The 13,358-nt window shown below is 47.4% G+C and overlaps 1 protein-coding gene across 2 annotated transcripts in view; it reads left to right on the forward strand.

Annotated features, from left to right (window-relative positions):
- Positions 1 to 1,601: 1,601 nt before the first annotated feature.
- EGFR (epidermal growth factor receptor) overlaps positions 1,602 to 13,358 on the forward strand; it is a 203,342-nt gene continuing 191,585 nt past the window's right edge. Inside the window, exon 1 of one of the 2 annotated variants that reach the window (XM_045788531.2) lies at positions 1,602 to 1,925. In XM_045788531.2, coding sequence (XP_045644487.1) covers positions 1,838 to 1,925 — 88 coding nt within the window. In that variant the 5' untranslated portion in view covers positions 1,602 to 1,837. The remainder of the gene's footprint in view (positions 1,926 to 13,358) is intronic. The other variant, XM_045788530.2, reaches the window with a different exon arrangement.

Here is a 13,358-nt window from a genome sequence, read left to right on the forward strand (position 1 = left end):
TGACAGAAGCGTTACAGCCAAGTGTGTGGCCTTGCTAAGGAAATGCTCAGGACTTTGTTGAGTGTAAGACTCACTTCCCAGGTTCGTTCTGTGTTCCACTGTAATGTTTCTGGTCTGCTCTTCTCCAGCTTGTGCTACTGCTGTGGCTGTGTTTCTCTGCACACTGCTTTAAGTCCTTGTCTGGAACAGGTGGAGGAAACCAAAACGTGGGCTTTGCAGAACCGTGGTAGCCTTCCTCACATGGGAGTGGGGGGTGTTAAATGAGCTCAGAAGGCTCAGTGGTTGTTCTTGATAAAACAAAGGAATAAACAAGAATGACTCTAAATTCAGATGAAGAAATACAGGTCCTGTGGATGCTGAGAAGCCCTGTGCGCTGGACCCCTCCTCCAGCAGCAGGAAAGTTCCCGGCTCGAACTCCACAAGGTTGAGGTTGGTGATTCCTACTCAAACAGTGGGGAGACCAGAGTCGAACCGGGCTGAATGTCACTAGTGAACCTTGCGAGGGGAGGAGGGAATCTGGTTGGCGAATGGGGCCAGCTGCTCCCAGTCTGGGGAAAGAACAGTGAGAATAGGCCCTATTTTGCAAAAGAAAAGTAGCTCGAGTTTCCGCAGCGGAGAAAGTGTCATTCCTTCTGGCCCAACCCTTAGTGAATTTCCTGTCTTTCTCCTGCTTAACTTACCTGGTTGTTTCAGGGCAGTGGGGCACTTAGCTTCTCTAAAAGTGTCTCCACCGGTGTCTGTGTTAAGCCTTTATTCGAAGCGCGCTTGTCTTTTGCGAAGGGATTGACCACACGCGTTTGCTTTTTAGGTACCCCCCGCTGGTTCCTGGCATATACATGCTGTGGACTCATTCATTCAACTAATATTTTCCAAGGCCCGTCTCTGAGCCAGAGTTGGGTCCCCTTATTTCAGCCAATTTCTAGGGTGCTTGACGGGATGCGAAGGACCCTCAGACTTGAAAGCTCAAACTCAGATGCTTGGCACTCCTGCCACGAGGGCGCGGCGAGGAACGACTTGGCTGCCAGGCCAGCCTCTGACCCCCATTAGGATCCTGGGGTGCAGTAGAGAAGTTGGGGGCCAGAATAAAGGAGTGGTTTCCCAACCCTGCCATTATCTGGCCTTGGGCCTAAGGCGCGGCCAGTTTGCCCAGAGCTGGTACAAGTTTGCTCCGCGAGTTGGAGGGACGCGAAAGGCGAAAATGGGGGACCGTGGTACAAATTTGGCTCAACGGAGGGTGGGTCACTGAGTAACTGTGCCAGTCCGCGAGGACTGGGTCTTGAGGGACAGCGCAGGGAACGTCCCAGTCGGACACGAACTCCTAAGGGCGCCCGCTGGGCTCCCGGACGCCGCCGCGTCTCTCCACCCCGGGCCTCCCCCGTGCGCTCGCACCGACAGGGGCCCCCGCGGCCCGCCACCTTTCTAGTCGGGGCCCGCCTGCGGTCTTCGCTGCGGATTCCTCCTCCCTTCTCGCGCGCTGCTCGTCCTCGGCTCCTCCCGAGCCCTCCTCCGCCGCCTGGTCCCTCCTCCTTTCGGCCCAGCCTTCCCGGCCCCCGCCCCCGCGAGCGAGACGTCTGGGCAGCCCCCGGCGCAGCGCGGCGGCAGCAGCCTCCGCCCCCCGCACGGTGTGCACGCCCGCGGTCAGGGCGGCCCGAGTCCCGAGCCAGTCCTGAGCTAGTCCCGAGCGAGCGCCGGCGGCCGCCTTCTCCCAGACCGGACGACAGGCTACCTCCGCGTCCACCCGAGTCCCGTCTCGCCGCCGCGGCAGTCGCCGCGCACGGCCGCCCGAGCCAGTCCCGACTAATTGCGGAGACCCCTGAGCCAGCGCCTGGGAGCAACGATGCGACCCTCCGGGACGGTGGGAGCCGCGCTCCTGGCACTGCTGGCTGCGCACTTCCAGGCGAGTCCGGCGCTGGAGGAAAAGAAAGGTAAGGGCGAGTCCCGCCGGCCCCACGCCGCCGCCCGACGCGCTGAGACCCGCAGCCGGCCCAACTCGCGCTCGCCGCACCGGCTCGGCGTCCCGCGCCTCCCGCCCCTCCTTTCCTGTTTCCTTGAGGATCAGCGGCGCTTCTGGCCGGGACCGTGGGAGGAACTGGACGTTTCGTTTCTGGGCTGGGCGAGTCTAAGGCGGCCCAGGACGGGAGGCTCCCTGCGCGGGGCAGCGGGGCTGCGGGCGGGGTGTGGGAACCACCGGCTGGAGCTCGGCGCCCCGGAGCGCTCGCAACTTTCTGTCCTCACTTTCGGGGCCTCCTGCGCCGGGTCCGCCGACGAAGGCAGAAACTTGTCGCGGGGCGGCTCTGGTTCCCGCGGTGCCGGCTAGCGTTCCCGCATGTGCGCCCCACACCTTTTCTCCCGAAGGGCCAGGCCGGGCCCGGGGCGCGCGCCCGAGGGGCTTTGGGAAGCTGGGGAGCGACCCCCCGGGAACCGTCTCACTCCTCGGGCCTCTTGGGACAGGCGGCTTCCCAGGCAGACCCACCGCACGTCCCCCCGGGACACCCGGGTCTCGTACTTGAGCCTCTCGGCTGGACCCGGGTCCAGGCCTGGAGGGTGGGGGGTGTCGCAGGACCCTGCAAACCCTTTTCCCAGGTGTGGTGCTGCAACCCTGAGCTGAGAGGCCCGAGGGTCTCGCGTCTGCCTCTACCTGTGGCTACGAGGAAGGAAAGCCCTAGTTTCCTCTTAAGCAAAAAAGGGGGTGGGGTCGAACCCGCCCCTTGGGCGCAGACCCCCGGCGCTAGCCCCGCTCTCCATCCTCCTGCAGGCGGGGGTGGGGGGACACCCAGGCTCCTTGCCAGCCCAGAGCTCCCTCCCAAGCGTCCACGCCCCTCGGGTTTGTAGGGTTTCGTTAAGTCGTCCCTTCCCGGGAACTTCCGAGATTGGCCCCCACCTGCAGCCCTTCGGTTGGGTATCCAGGCTTTAAGGTGGAGCTGGGCAGAACGGGGCACCAGCAGCGGCGGCACAGCTGCGTCCTGGGGCCGAACTTCATACGGGCAGAACCCATTCTAGTCAAGTCCCCACGGTTTTTCAAAATCAGGCTCACAGCAAACTTCCCTTCTCAAAATCCCGAGATTTCCTCTTTGGGATGTTCCTGTTCTTTTAGCTTTTTGAAGAGTTTGCCATTGGGCCAATCAAAATATTAAACATAATTTTTTAAAAAAAGGATTGGTGTCCATGGTTCATGGGTGCCAAACGTCCAGACTGAACATGAGCGAGTCTGGCTTCGTGACTGCCGGCCATAAACCCACTTGACATGAGCAACATGCCTCAGAAGGTTTAATTACACAATTTCAAAATCAAGCAATCCGGGTTCCAGGACTCAGGTCTGTACTTGCTGTTGATGTCATTGGCACAGGGAGTCGGGGTTTGGTACTGAGTGAGTTTGTTAGGGGAGCATTAACGCATAAACCAGTGGTTCCCAAACTTTGCTGTACGTTAGAATCACTTGGGATTTTAACAAAACAAAACGAAAACTGATGTCTTGCTCCCACCCCCAGACATTCTGATTTCATTGGTCTGGGATGAGACCTGGGCATCAGGATTTTTAAAAGCTCCTCCGGTGATTGTGTCGGCCAGCCAAGTTTGGGAGTCAAGTCTCTGGAAAGCTTACCTGCCAGTGTATGGAACATACAATCTTTTGGAACATCTGGAGTGTTAACAATCTTGCAAAATATACGAAAGAGGAGGTGGGGGGTGATTTCAGTAATAAGCGATTGGCCTTTTCACTGACAGAGCTGGTGGAAAGCTTTGAGTCCTCTAAGGGGTCCGAAGGGCTTCCCTTCATCTCTGCTGGGGGAGTCCTGGAGACTGGTCCTGCTGCAGAATCAGCCAACAATAGAGTCCTCTTTGGCAGGTCGAATCTCCCTCTCTGCTACCAGGGACCCACTCCTTATTTTCAGTTGACTCTTGGAGCGCTTCCAAAGCATCACTTTTTTGTTTTACTCCAGAAGTGTTCACAGCTCTTTGCTGTTACCCCTTTGAACACTGCTATTAGTGCTTGGAGATTTGTTTCTGAGAAAAATACAAACCACTTAATTTGACTGTCCTGTATTCGCTTAAAATGGAATGCTCTTGCACAAAATTGTGAGAGTAGGCGAACAAACATCATTGTTAATGTTAAAAAAAACTATTTTAAAGGGTAAATTATTAAAGAGATAAAATGAGATATTTTTATAAAAGGTGTTAAAAACCCATATCAGATTCAGTCTATTCAAGAAAATTTGTTCACTTGAGAGAGACTTTTTTGGTTCTAAGATATGGTATCTTCTGTTCTTATTGCACTTGGTACTGTCAAACACTGTTATAACTGTCCTTTTAATCCTTACATTAAGCATATGTAGTGGGTATTCTATTTATAAAATGGGAAACTGAGGTACAGAGAAGCAAAGTGACTTCCACATTTAGTAAGAAGCAGAGGCAGGATTCAAACTCAGGCCTTCTCACTCTGGAGTCCTGCCTCAGCCACCTAACTCCACCGCCTCGTGTGAGTGCTGGTTTCCAGAGAGCCCGCTCAGGTGTGTGTGATTATCTAATGTTAGGTGCTGGGAGGGGGGAGGAAAAAGACCAGGGAATGGGCTCCTTAGGATTGGTCTTGGTGTGAAACTTGGAACAGACGTCTATCTGGTGGTCTAGACTCACTTATTTCCTCAGTAATGGCTCTGTTTGCCTTATGTGGAGGCTCGTGGGTCACCAGAACAGCCCTGAACTTGGAGATTGCTCAGGGGTTGTTGAGCAAGCCCCTTCCTCTTGCAAAATGGAGAGGTCAAGGTGCTGCTCTGGAAGAGACCCTGTGTGGTATTCTGGACAGTGCAGGAATTCTCAAGTGAGGAACCTGCCCCAGCTCCTCCTCTGAAGACATTCTCGGTTCAGTAGGTCTGGGCTGTGTTGAAGAGGAATAAATGAGAGGATTTGAATTGTATCCCAAGTGAAGAACCACTACCCTCTTTTCTCCAGGGGGTTCAGATGTGAGGAAGGTCAGTTCAGTCCTGGCCTGGAAGCCAGGAGGTCTGTCTTCTCATTTCAGCTCTGTGTCAAGGTGGACATGTCACTTACTAGCTCCAGGCTCCTGAGTCCTCATTTCTAAATTCAAGGTGTATTTACTGAGTGTGTAGAATGTGCCAGACATAATGAGTTAACAGGGGCAGGGGTGATCTTAATAGTTCCTACTATTGTTTCCACAGTGTGATTCTTTAAGCCATTGATTAACTACAGATGGTCCTTGATTTACGATGGTTCGTCTTAAAATTTTTTCTTTATGATGGTGTGAAAGCAATGCACATTAAGTAGAAACTGTACTTGGAATTTTAATTTAGATTTTTTTCCCGGGCTGGTGATATGCGGTACAATCCTCTCCCGTGATCCTGGGTGGTGGCAAGAAGCTGTGGCTCCCAGTCAGCCACGCACTTACGAGGGTCAACGACCGACACGCTCACAACCATCTTGTTTTTCACTTTTAGGACAGAATTTGATAAATTACATGAGATCTTCAACACTTCATATAAAGTAGACTTTGTGTTAGATTTTATCCACCTGTAAGCTAACGTGAGTGTTCTGAGCACGTTTAAGGTAGGTGAGGCTAAGCTATGATGTTTGGTAGGTAAGGTGTATTAAATGCATTTTCAACTTAAAATGTTTTACTTTACAATGGGCTTATGGGAACATGGCCCCTCATAAGTCAAGGAAGATTAGAGGTGTATTAGTAAATTGCTTTCCAATTCGGAAAAGGAGAGCAGCAGTCTGTGTACCCATCATGTGTTCATACCCGTGTGGTTCTGTCTAGCAGTAACCGGTTGATGGCTCCAGTAGGGTTTTGACCATTATTTCTGGCTTTATGTATTTAGTTCCATAGTCCAAAATTTTCAGAAACTCATTCTGAAGTTTGAAGAAGCCGATTGCTAAAATCCATTGTGCTACATAATTAGACTTGGTCCATGTGACAGCACTAACATGTTTTGAAATGTTTTTAGAGGTAGTGTCAGTAAAGATGAAGGATTCCGCTCTGTTTAAAAAGAAAATACTCTTTTTTTTTTCCCTTTGATATAAGCTTCAAGACCAGCAGCTAGTGTCTGAAAGTTTTCTGACAGAGTGGCAAGCCAACTCTACTATTAAATTGATGATGGATGTTAAGGGAAGAGAGCCCCACACTGGTGCCTCAGGCCCCGAAATTAGGGTGGGATCAGAATGTTAGGGACACTCAGCTTGTTAAAGAAGCCACCTGGGCAATCACTGGGCCCTTGCCCTGTGGCTTGCTGTGGAAGTTGTGTGTGTGTGTGTGTGTGTTTAATTTGGACTTAGTAAGTACAATAGAAACGGGCTTATTTAAAGTTAGGTTTTACTAATAGGGGTATGTTTTGAGAAAAGCTCAGAGTTCTAGAATGGTTCACCCAGGCATTATTTCCATGTATACAATTTCAAAGCTAGATTCAGCTCCTCAGATCTGTACTGCACTACTTTTGTTTTCTTCTGTCACTTTTGGACATTTGACGTTATCTTAAACATTTTTGGCCTCAGTTATTACTGGTTTATTCTTAAACCATCAATACCTAGGGAATAGAATATAAACCTGTTCCCATGGACCATTCCTATTGACATCATAGCTTTTTTTTTTTTTAAAGATTTTATTTATTTATTCGACAGAGAGAGAGATAGCCAGCGAGAGAGGGAACACAAGCAGGGGGAGTGGGAGAGGAAGAAGCAGGGTCCCAGCAGAGGATCCTGATGTGGGGCTCGATCTCAGAATGCCGGGATCGCGCCCTGAGCCGAAGGCAGCCGCTTAACGACTGAGCCACCCAGGCGCCCTGACATCATAGCTTCTGTCCGTTTCTTCTTTTTCATTTTCCTCCTAAAAGGTTGTCTTTTCGAAGACAATTCCAACAGTTGGCTCTTTGCGCAACATGTCAGGGTAGTTTGCCATCCCGCCCATGGGCCTGAGCAGGTTAGTTTGAATTCAGGCAAGGATCCAATCTTATGTCAAATAACCGGTTTGACGGAAATTTTCACTTTTTCAGAGTCATTAGGTACGGCCTCCTTCCTACACATTTAGAGAGACACACTCAGTTCAGTTGTCTAGAAGTTCCCTGAGCCAGCTGGGAGCAGGAGGGGTATTTAGGGCCAGCGAGCCTTGGTGGCATGTTTACTTAGCCCTGTTAGAAACTAAGTGCTGGATTTGACATTTTAATTTCCGAAGGCCCTGAAGTATAATATCAAATGCCTGACCCTGTTGACTAAGCATCTGTGAATTGCATATGCTTAAAATAAATTCTACTTCTACCAAATTTCAGCAGCTTGCTTCAGAAAGTAGTATGTGAAACGCAGGGGGATAGAATTTCCTTCTTCACTCCAAGTTCTATCCCATGCTGGTGGGCCAGCACACCTGGCCCTGATTTAGTAGAAATAATTACATAAGTTAACCGCTATTGTTTGTCCTTTGAGTATGAGGACACGAAGTGCTACCTATTACAACTTAGGCTTTTGTTTTCTTTGTGTTTGAGCCGCAGCGAGCAGTTTGCACTGTTCCATCCACATCTGGAGACTTAGGAACGAATCAGAGTTGCTACTTGCCCTTTGGTCATTTAGGGGAAGAGAAATCTATAGATAGCAAGTGTGAAACAGTGTCACAGAAGCAATGATAGAATTCTGTACGGGATGAAGTCTTCTGGTATTATTTTTTGCTTTTAATTCCACCTGGAGAGGGGGCCGGGTATCACCCCAAGCCGTAGGTTATTTCCCTGGAGAACACAATACGAAGGCATCCCAAGAGTAGGTCCAGTAGTAGCAAAGGCCCCAGGAGCTCTGGGAAGAGAAGGGGGAGATGGGGAGGCTGTACTTCACAAAAGCTTGGCGGTCCTCCCGTCTGAGGGGAGGCTCACTGAGGAGGTCCAAGCTGGGAACTGGCAGGGTGGGTTTGGTGTTTGAGAAAGATGACTGTAGCAGCCGCGTGGGGAGTGGATGGCAGAGGCAACAGTGGAGATGGGGAGCTAGGTGGCTTCTGCGGGCCAGGAGAGATGGAGAACGGGAGAGCAGTGAGGATGCAGGACAAGTGACCAGGCTGACCTGGAGGCAGTTAATGTGTAACCAGTACAAGAAGGAGAGGATCCCAGGTGACGCACGGGGCTCTGACTTGGAAGACAAGATAAAGGCTGTTGCCCCTCATAGACGCTGTGCTATGTGAAGTGCTCAGATGGAAAAGTCGAGGGCGCAGTCGAGTATATGGGTCTGGAGCCCAAGAGAGCAGCGTGGCCAGATTGTCATTTTATGAGATGTTTCAATTGTGGACATTGTCTTTGGCCATAAAAGAACCCGCCCCCAGCCTGTCTTATGCTCACTGTCTCCGTCCGTATCGAGCCGAGCTGGGTTCTGGATTACCAGCTGCTTTCTCTAGTAGGCGGCTGTGGTTACCAGCCTGATTAGTTGCAGTTATGAGCAACTGATAAGTAATATAGTGTGCGTCTAAGTACATTGGGAATCATATTTGTGTAATGCTGCAAATCCTCAGATGGGAGTCCCGCTTTTCCTATTTACGACAGCGTCAGATTCCTTGGGTTGTACCTTAGTGACTGGACTGAAAAGACTAGGAGGTGACTTTTTTTTTTTTTTTTGGAACCCTGAATGTACCTTGGAATCACATGAGGAGAATAAAAAAGTTTGGCAAGCCAGTACACAAGTTTTTAAAAACTTAGGCGATCCTGATGCGTGCATTAAGTGGTGTGTGTAGCTTGTGGCAGAGGAGAAGTTTTGTCTTTGTTCTCAGACTCCCATTTCTTACTCATTGCCTGAGCTTCCTCAAGGTCCAGGAACAGTTTTATATTTCATTAGCAAATCGTCTCAAAGTTGAATTTTTTTCCCATGAATTCATGAAAAGTCTATTACAGTGGCTCTCGGTGTGTTTCCCACGGGAGCAGCCGCAGCTCTTTGAAGCTGATAGACGCGCACATTCTTGGATCCCCTACCTAGACCTCGGAATGGGATGCTTACGGGGATGGGGCTTGCGGTCTGAGACGAGGAGCCCTCCAGGAGATTCTGACGCACGCCAGTTCTAGGCCCACAGACACTGCATGCAGAACTCATGCTGGGTTCTGCGTCTACGAGAGGAATAAGGTAGCTGCGTATCTTCAAAGCTCCCATATTTGGAAGGGCTGGCCAGGGAGAGAGACGGGAACAACCCATGTAATGCAACATCTTATATTAGATGCGTTTTGGGATTTCAGTGGGAGCCCCAAAATGGGGTTAGTCCTATTTCTGTGATGGGGGCAGTTTCTCAGGAGAGAACATTTGGCTGGATCTCAACCGTGAGATTTTGCCCTGTCTCCAGGCAAAGGGAGAAGAATGAGGACACGCTTGTGACTTGGTGCTCCTTCAGCAAGCCCACCATCACCGGTTATCATAGAAATGTGAATGTCTTATTAGAGCACCTGCTAAGGTTTTAGAATTTCCTGCATTATTTTCCTAAACAACCACAAGGAAACAATGTCAAAAGTAAAGAGCCTGAGAGATGACACATTTTTCATTTAAAAATGAAAATGGCATTTTGTTAAACTTGCGGCCAGATGTGAAGAATTGAACTGGAGTCTGGATTATAGTTGATAGTTTTAGCATTCTTCCCAGGAGCATTCTTCCCTACAACTTGTTGTGAATAAGAAAAATGATTACTTGGCATCCTTTATTTAACTACAGAAAACAAAGAGAGAAACAAAAGTCTTCATAATTCTAGACATAATAAATTCACGCTGAATCACGTTGAAGTCAGAAAATGTCTCTCACGTTCACTGAGCCACCGTCGCCTTTGAGTTAGAAGACATCTATGCCCTGATTCACTGTTGAAATTGCAGAGATTTACCTGTTGATTTGCAGAGAGCATCTGGAAGCAGGTAGATTCGTAACAAAGGCTGTTGGTGCTGCCCTGGGTGCTCATGCCTTATGGAAGAGGAAATGTGGAAGTGGTTCCAGGCCACTTTACTTAGCAGTGGTTTGAAGGATTTTACTCTAAAACCAGAAACGTGACACCTGAGGGTTACCTACGGTGCACATGCAGTCCTCACACATGGTCTAATGAGATCATTATAACTATTTGAAAGTTCCTTTCTCTTACTCCTGGTTTTGTAGAGAATTGATAACATCGCGTATAATCTCTCCGATATGACAAACTGACATTTTGAGGCGAAAACTGTGCATGTTTTAGTTCCTTTACCCACACTCATAAATTTATCACTATTTTAGAGTCTGGAATAAAAACAAATCACTTCTTGAATCTGGGCTAGTCCTCAAGGACGTTGCCTGTGTGCCTGGAAAAATTCCTACCATCGTAAATGAGATTTCAGAAAGGTTTTCAGAAAGATTTTTTTTGTAACATCAGAAGCCTGGCTTTGCTTGTTTACCAGCAACACTGACTATCTGACAACTGCTGGCTTGTCTGTGTTGACACAGTGTCTATTTCATTCTTCTGTATCACAAGCCATAGCAGATGGTTAAATTGTGCTGAGCAAGATAATTAGACAAACTATTTTAAGTGTATTCTAGTAGTACTAACTTGCAAGATCCGTTTTTGGAAGTATATTTTAATATAGTATTAGGGATTTAAATAATTATCTCTTTTCCAAGGAAAAAAAAAAAAAAACAGAACCCCCTGCCCAATTTCACCTACTTTTGATTCCAGATGAATGCAGAAAAAAGGTGGTTGTTGAAAAATTATTATGCCACCTGTTGGCTTTTAAGATACTGATTTTTAAGGGGCTTTTACCTATGATGAATTCAGAACATTTTCTTGGCTTTGATTTGCTGCAGAGTTAATAGAGAATCGGAAACCTTATCCTTATAGTTATTCTTGATTTCTTTACCTCTGCTGGCATTTCCTAGTAGTTGAATAGACTGTACGCATGCGGTGTACTTATGAGTGAGAATAATGTATTGCCTTAATCTGTCCTCCCTCCCTTCCTTCCTTTCCCGCTTCCTTCCTCTCTTTCTTTTTTGCAAGCTGTTATGAATAAATCTTCACCAAGAAAGAAAATTTTGATGTATGACTATAAATGAAAAACTTTGACAAATGACTGCAAAAATATACTATGTAATGTTTTAAAGTTAGAATGTCAAAGGCATTCTGTGTTTGATTATTTTTAATACAAATATGAAGAGACATGTATCATTCCTTCAAAAGTTGTATTGCTGAAGGAGTTTTACTTAGGATATGACGTAATGCATTTTCCCCCTGCAATCTGTTGTTAGTTATAGTAGAGAAGAGAGGTTAGAATCTACCTTCCCAGTTTCAGCTTCCATAAAATAACTAAACGGGGTGGTTTGATGCTCCTTGCAGCTGGAAACATCTATGAAATTAAAAGCAAACCTAAATGCATGCAAGACACGGATTTGAACTTGTAAATAATAGGTGTGCTGTCTCTGTGATTTAGATGCTGAAACACTGACGTCATCATCATAATACCACTTTGCATTCGTATAGCACTTTACAGTTTACACAGTGCCTTAACATCCATCTCTCCAAGCTTCCTAACAACCCCACAGGATGGGGGTAATTATCCACGTTTGAAGGTGAAGGACTCAGGCTTTCAGCGATTATTTGCCCATGATTGCCGTGCTAGTCAACACGTGGGTGCGGGGACTTTCCCTGCTGTACCGCAGATGCCGTTTCCAGACACCTGGACTAGATGTCGCCAAAACCCTCCTTCCTCCTCCTCTAAGACAGCATTGCTCTTTCGCTGGTGATGCTCTCACTGGTAGTCCTATTCGTGAATCGGAAAACTAACAAAATATTCTCAAATTCTTTGTTACACTTCTGTTACTTATACCCAGTACCCTCACAATTTTGGTATATTCTGCTCCAGTTTTGTTCTTTCCCACTTTTTTCTTGTTATGAAGTATTTTTTTCAGAGTTAAGTCTTTTATATGTGCATTGTAATTGCACATTTCAAATGATACAGGGCAATAAATTTATGAGCCTTGAAAACATCTACTTTAGAAATTAGCACTATGACCTTTTGAAGTTGTGTCATCCGCTTCTGTGAATCGCCAGACCCACGAATAGCTGCAGTAAAAATGAGGAGAGAAAGCAACTTGGTAGCAGGTGTGTCCGTCAGCAATGCCGTGGCAAAATGTGGGAACTCACACAGATCCATAGTCATTTCTGTGACTTAAATCAAGCACACGCTTGAACTCGTAAGGGTATATAAATAGCCATTATGAAGAGGACAAACTTAACAAATTGTGCACATTCCAGGGTTGCTGATTTCCTGTGTCAGGTCCTTTGTAAGAAGCCATTCTGTTTGAGATTATACATGGAAGCATTGACTTCCAGGAGAAATTATTACAGAAATCACAGTGCTCCCTAGAGGAACGTCATTATTAGAATGAATAGAATGTGTGACGTGACAGCTAGAAGATCTCTCATGGATGGTGGGGTATCTTTTCCAAAAGGAATTTCAGAATACAGTGTTTACTTTCCTCCTTTAGGAAGGAAAGAACTTTTTTTCTTATTGTTTATTTCTAACATCGTGGAAACTTGAGCACTCCAGCAGAAATTCCCTCCACAAATGTTTCTATTTCTGAATTATAAAGCAAAGTAGGAAAAACTCCCATATGTAAACTGAGTAAATGATCTCTAGCTGTCGTTGATGTTGTGCAGGTTTAGACAATATTACTCAGGGAAAACATTGATTCTTTAGAGCCAAAGATGATGCATCCATCCCTTGTTGAATAAGTAAACTCTTCCAGCCGGCATGCAGTTAGTGTGTTGATTTTCAGGGTGGCTTGCTTAGTAATTGGCCTCTATGCATTGCAGAAGTTATTTGGGCAAAAGCTATGCCACTTCACCTCCACTCAACAAAAGTCCGCCCAGCCAAGGCAGAGCAAAGTTGAGCAATTTGCTGAAGTGGGACAATGTAAGGAGGCAGACTAGTTGCTCCGTTTTTCACTTCACTTTTGACTTCTAAACACTCTCCCTCATATAAATGCAGACTCAGTGATGTGCCTGGTTTGGAGGACAGGCATCGAGTGGGAAAACTCCCAGACGGATGGAAGACCTGGGTGGTTATCGGAGTCCGTCTTCCCTCATGCCAGAGTCTTGTTCTTAAAGTCTTCAGGCTTTTAGAGTGTTGGGCAGTGGCTACGACATATTCATAATGTTGCCCAGTTGCAAAAACAAAACGTTCCAACGATAGCCAGGAAAAGACGGAGTCATGAATTCAAGGCCCGAACCACACTAATGCAGCCAGTGAAGACGGGGGTCCAGGCTGGGGAACGTTGCCAGCAGTGTATGTACTTCTCTTGCAGTTTGGGGGATTTTTTTTTTTTCTTTCCTCCTTGGACCTTGTTTCGGGAGCAGGTGAGACTTCGTTTCCCTTCTAGGCTTGCTTTCTCTCATG

The sequence above is a fragment of the Ursus americanus genome, chromosome 3, assembly GCF_024610735.1.
Source record: "Ursus americanus isolate L20-20 chromosome 3, mUrsAme1.1.p, whole genome shotgun sequence".
NCBI lineage: Eukaryota > Metazoa > Chordata > Mammalia > Carnivora > Ursidae > Ursus > Ursus americanus.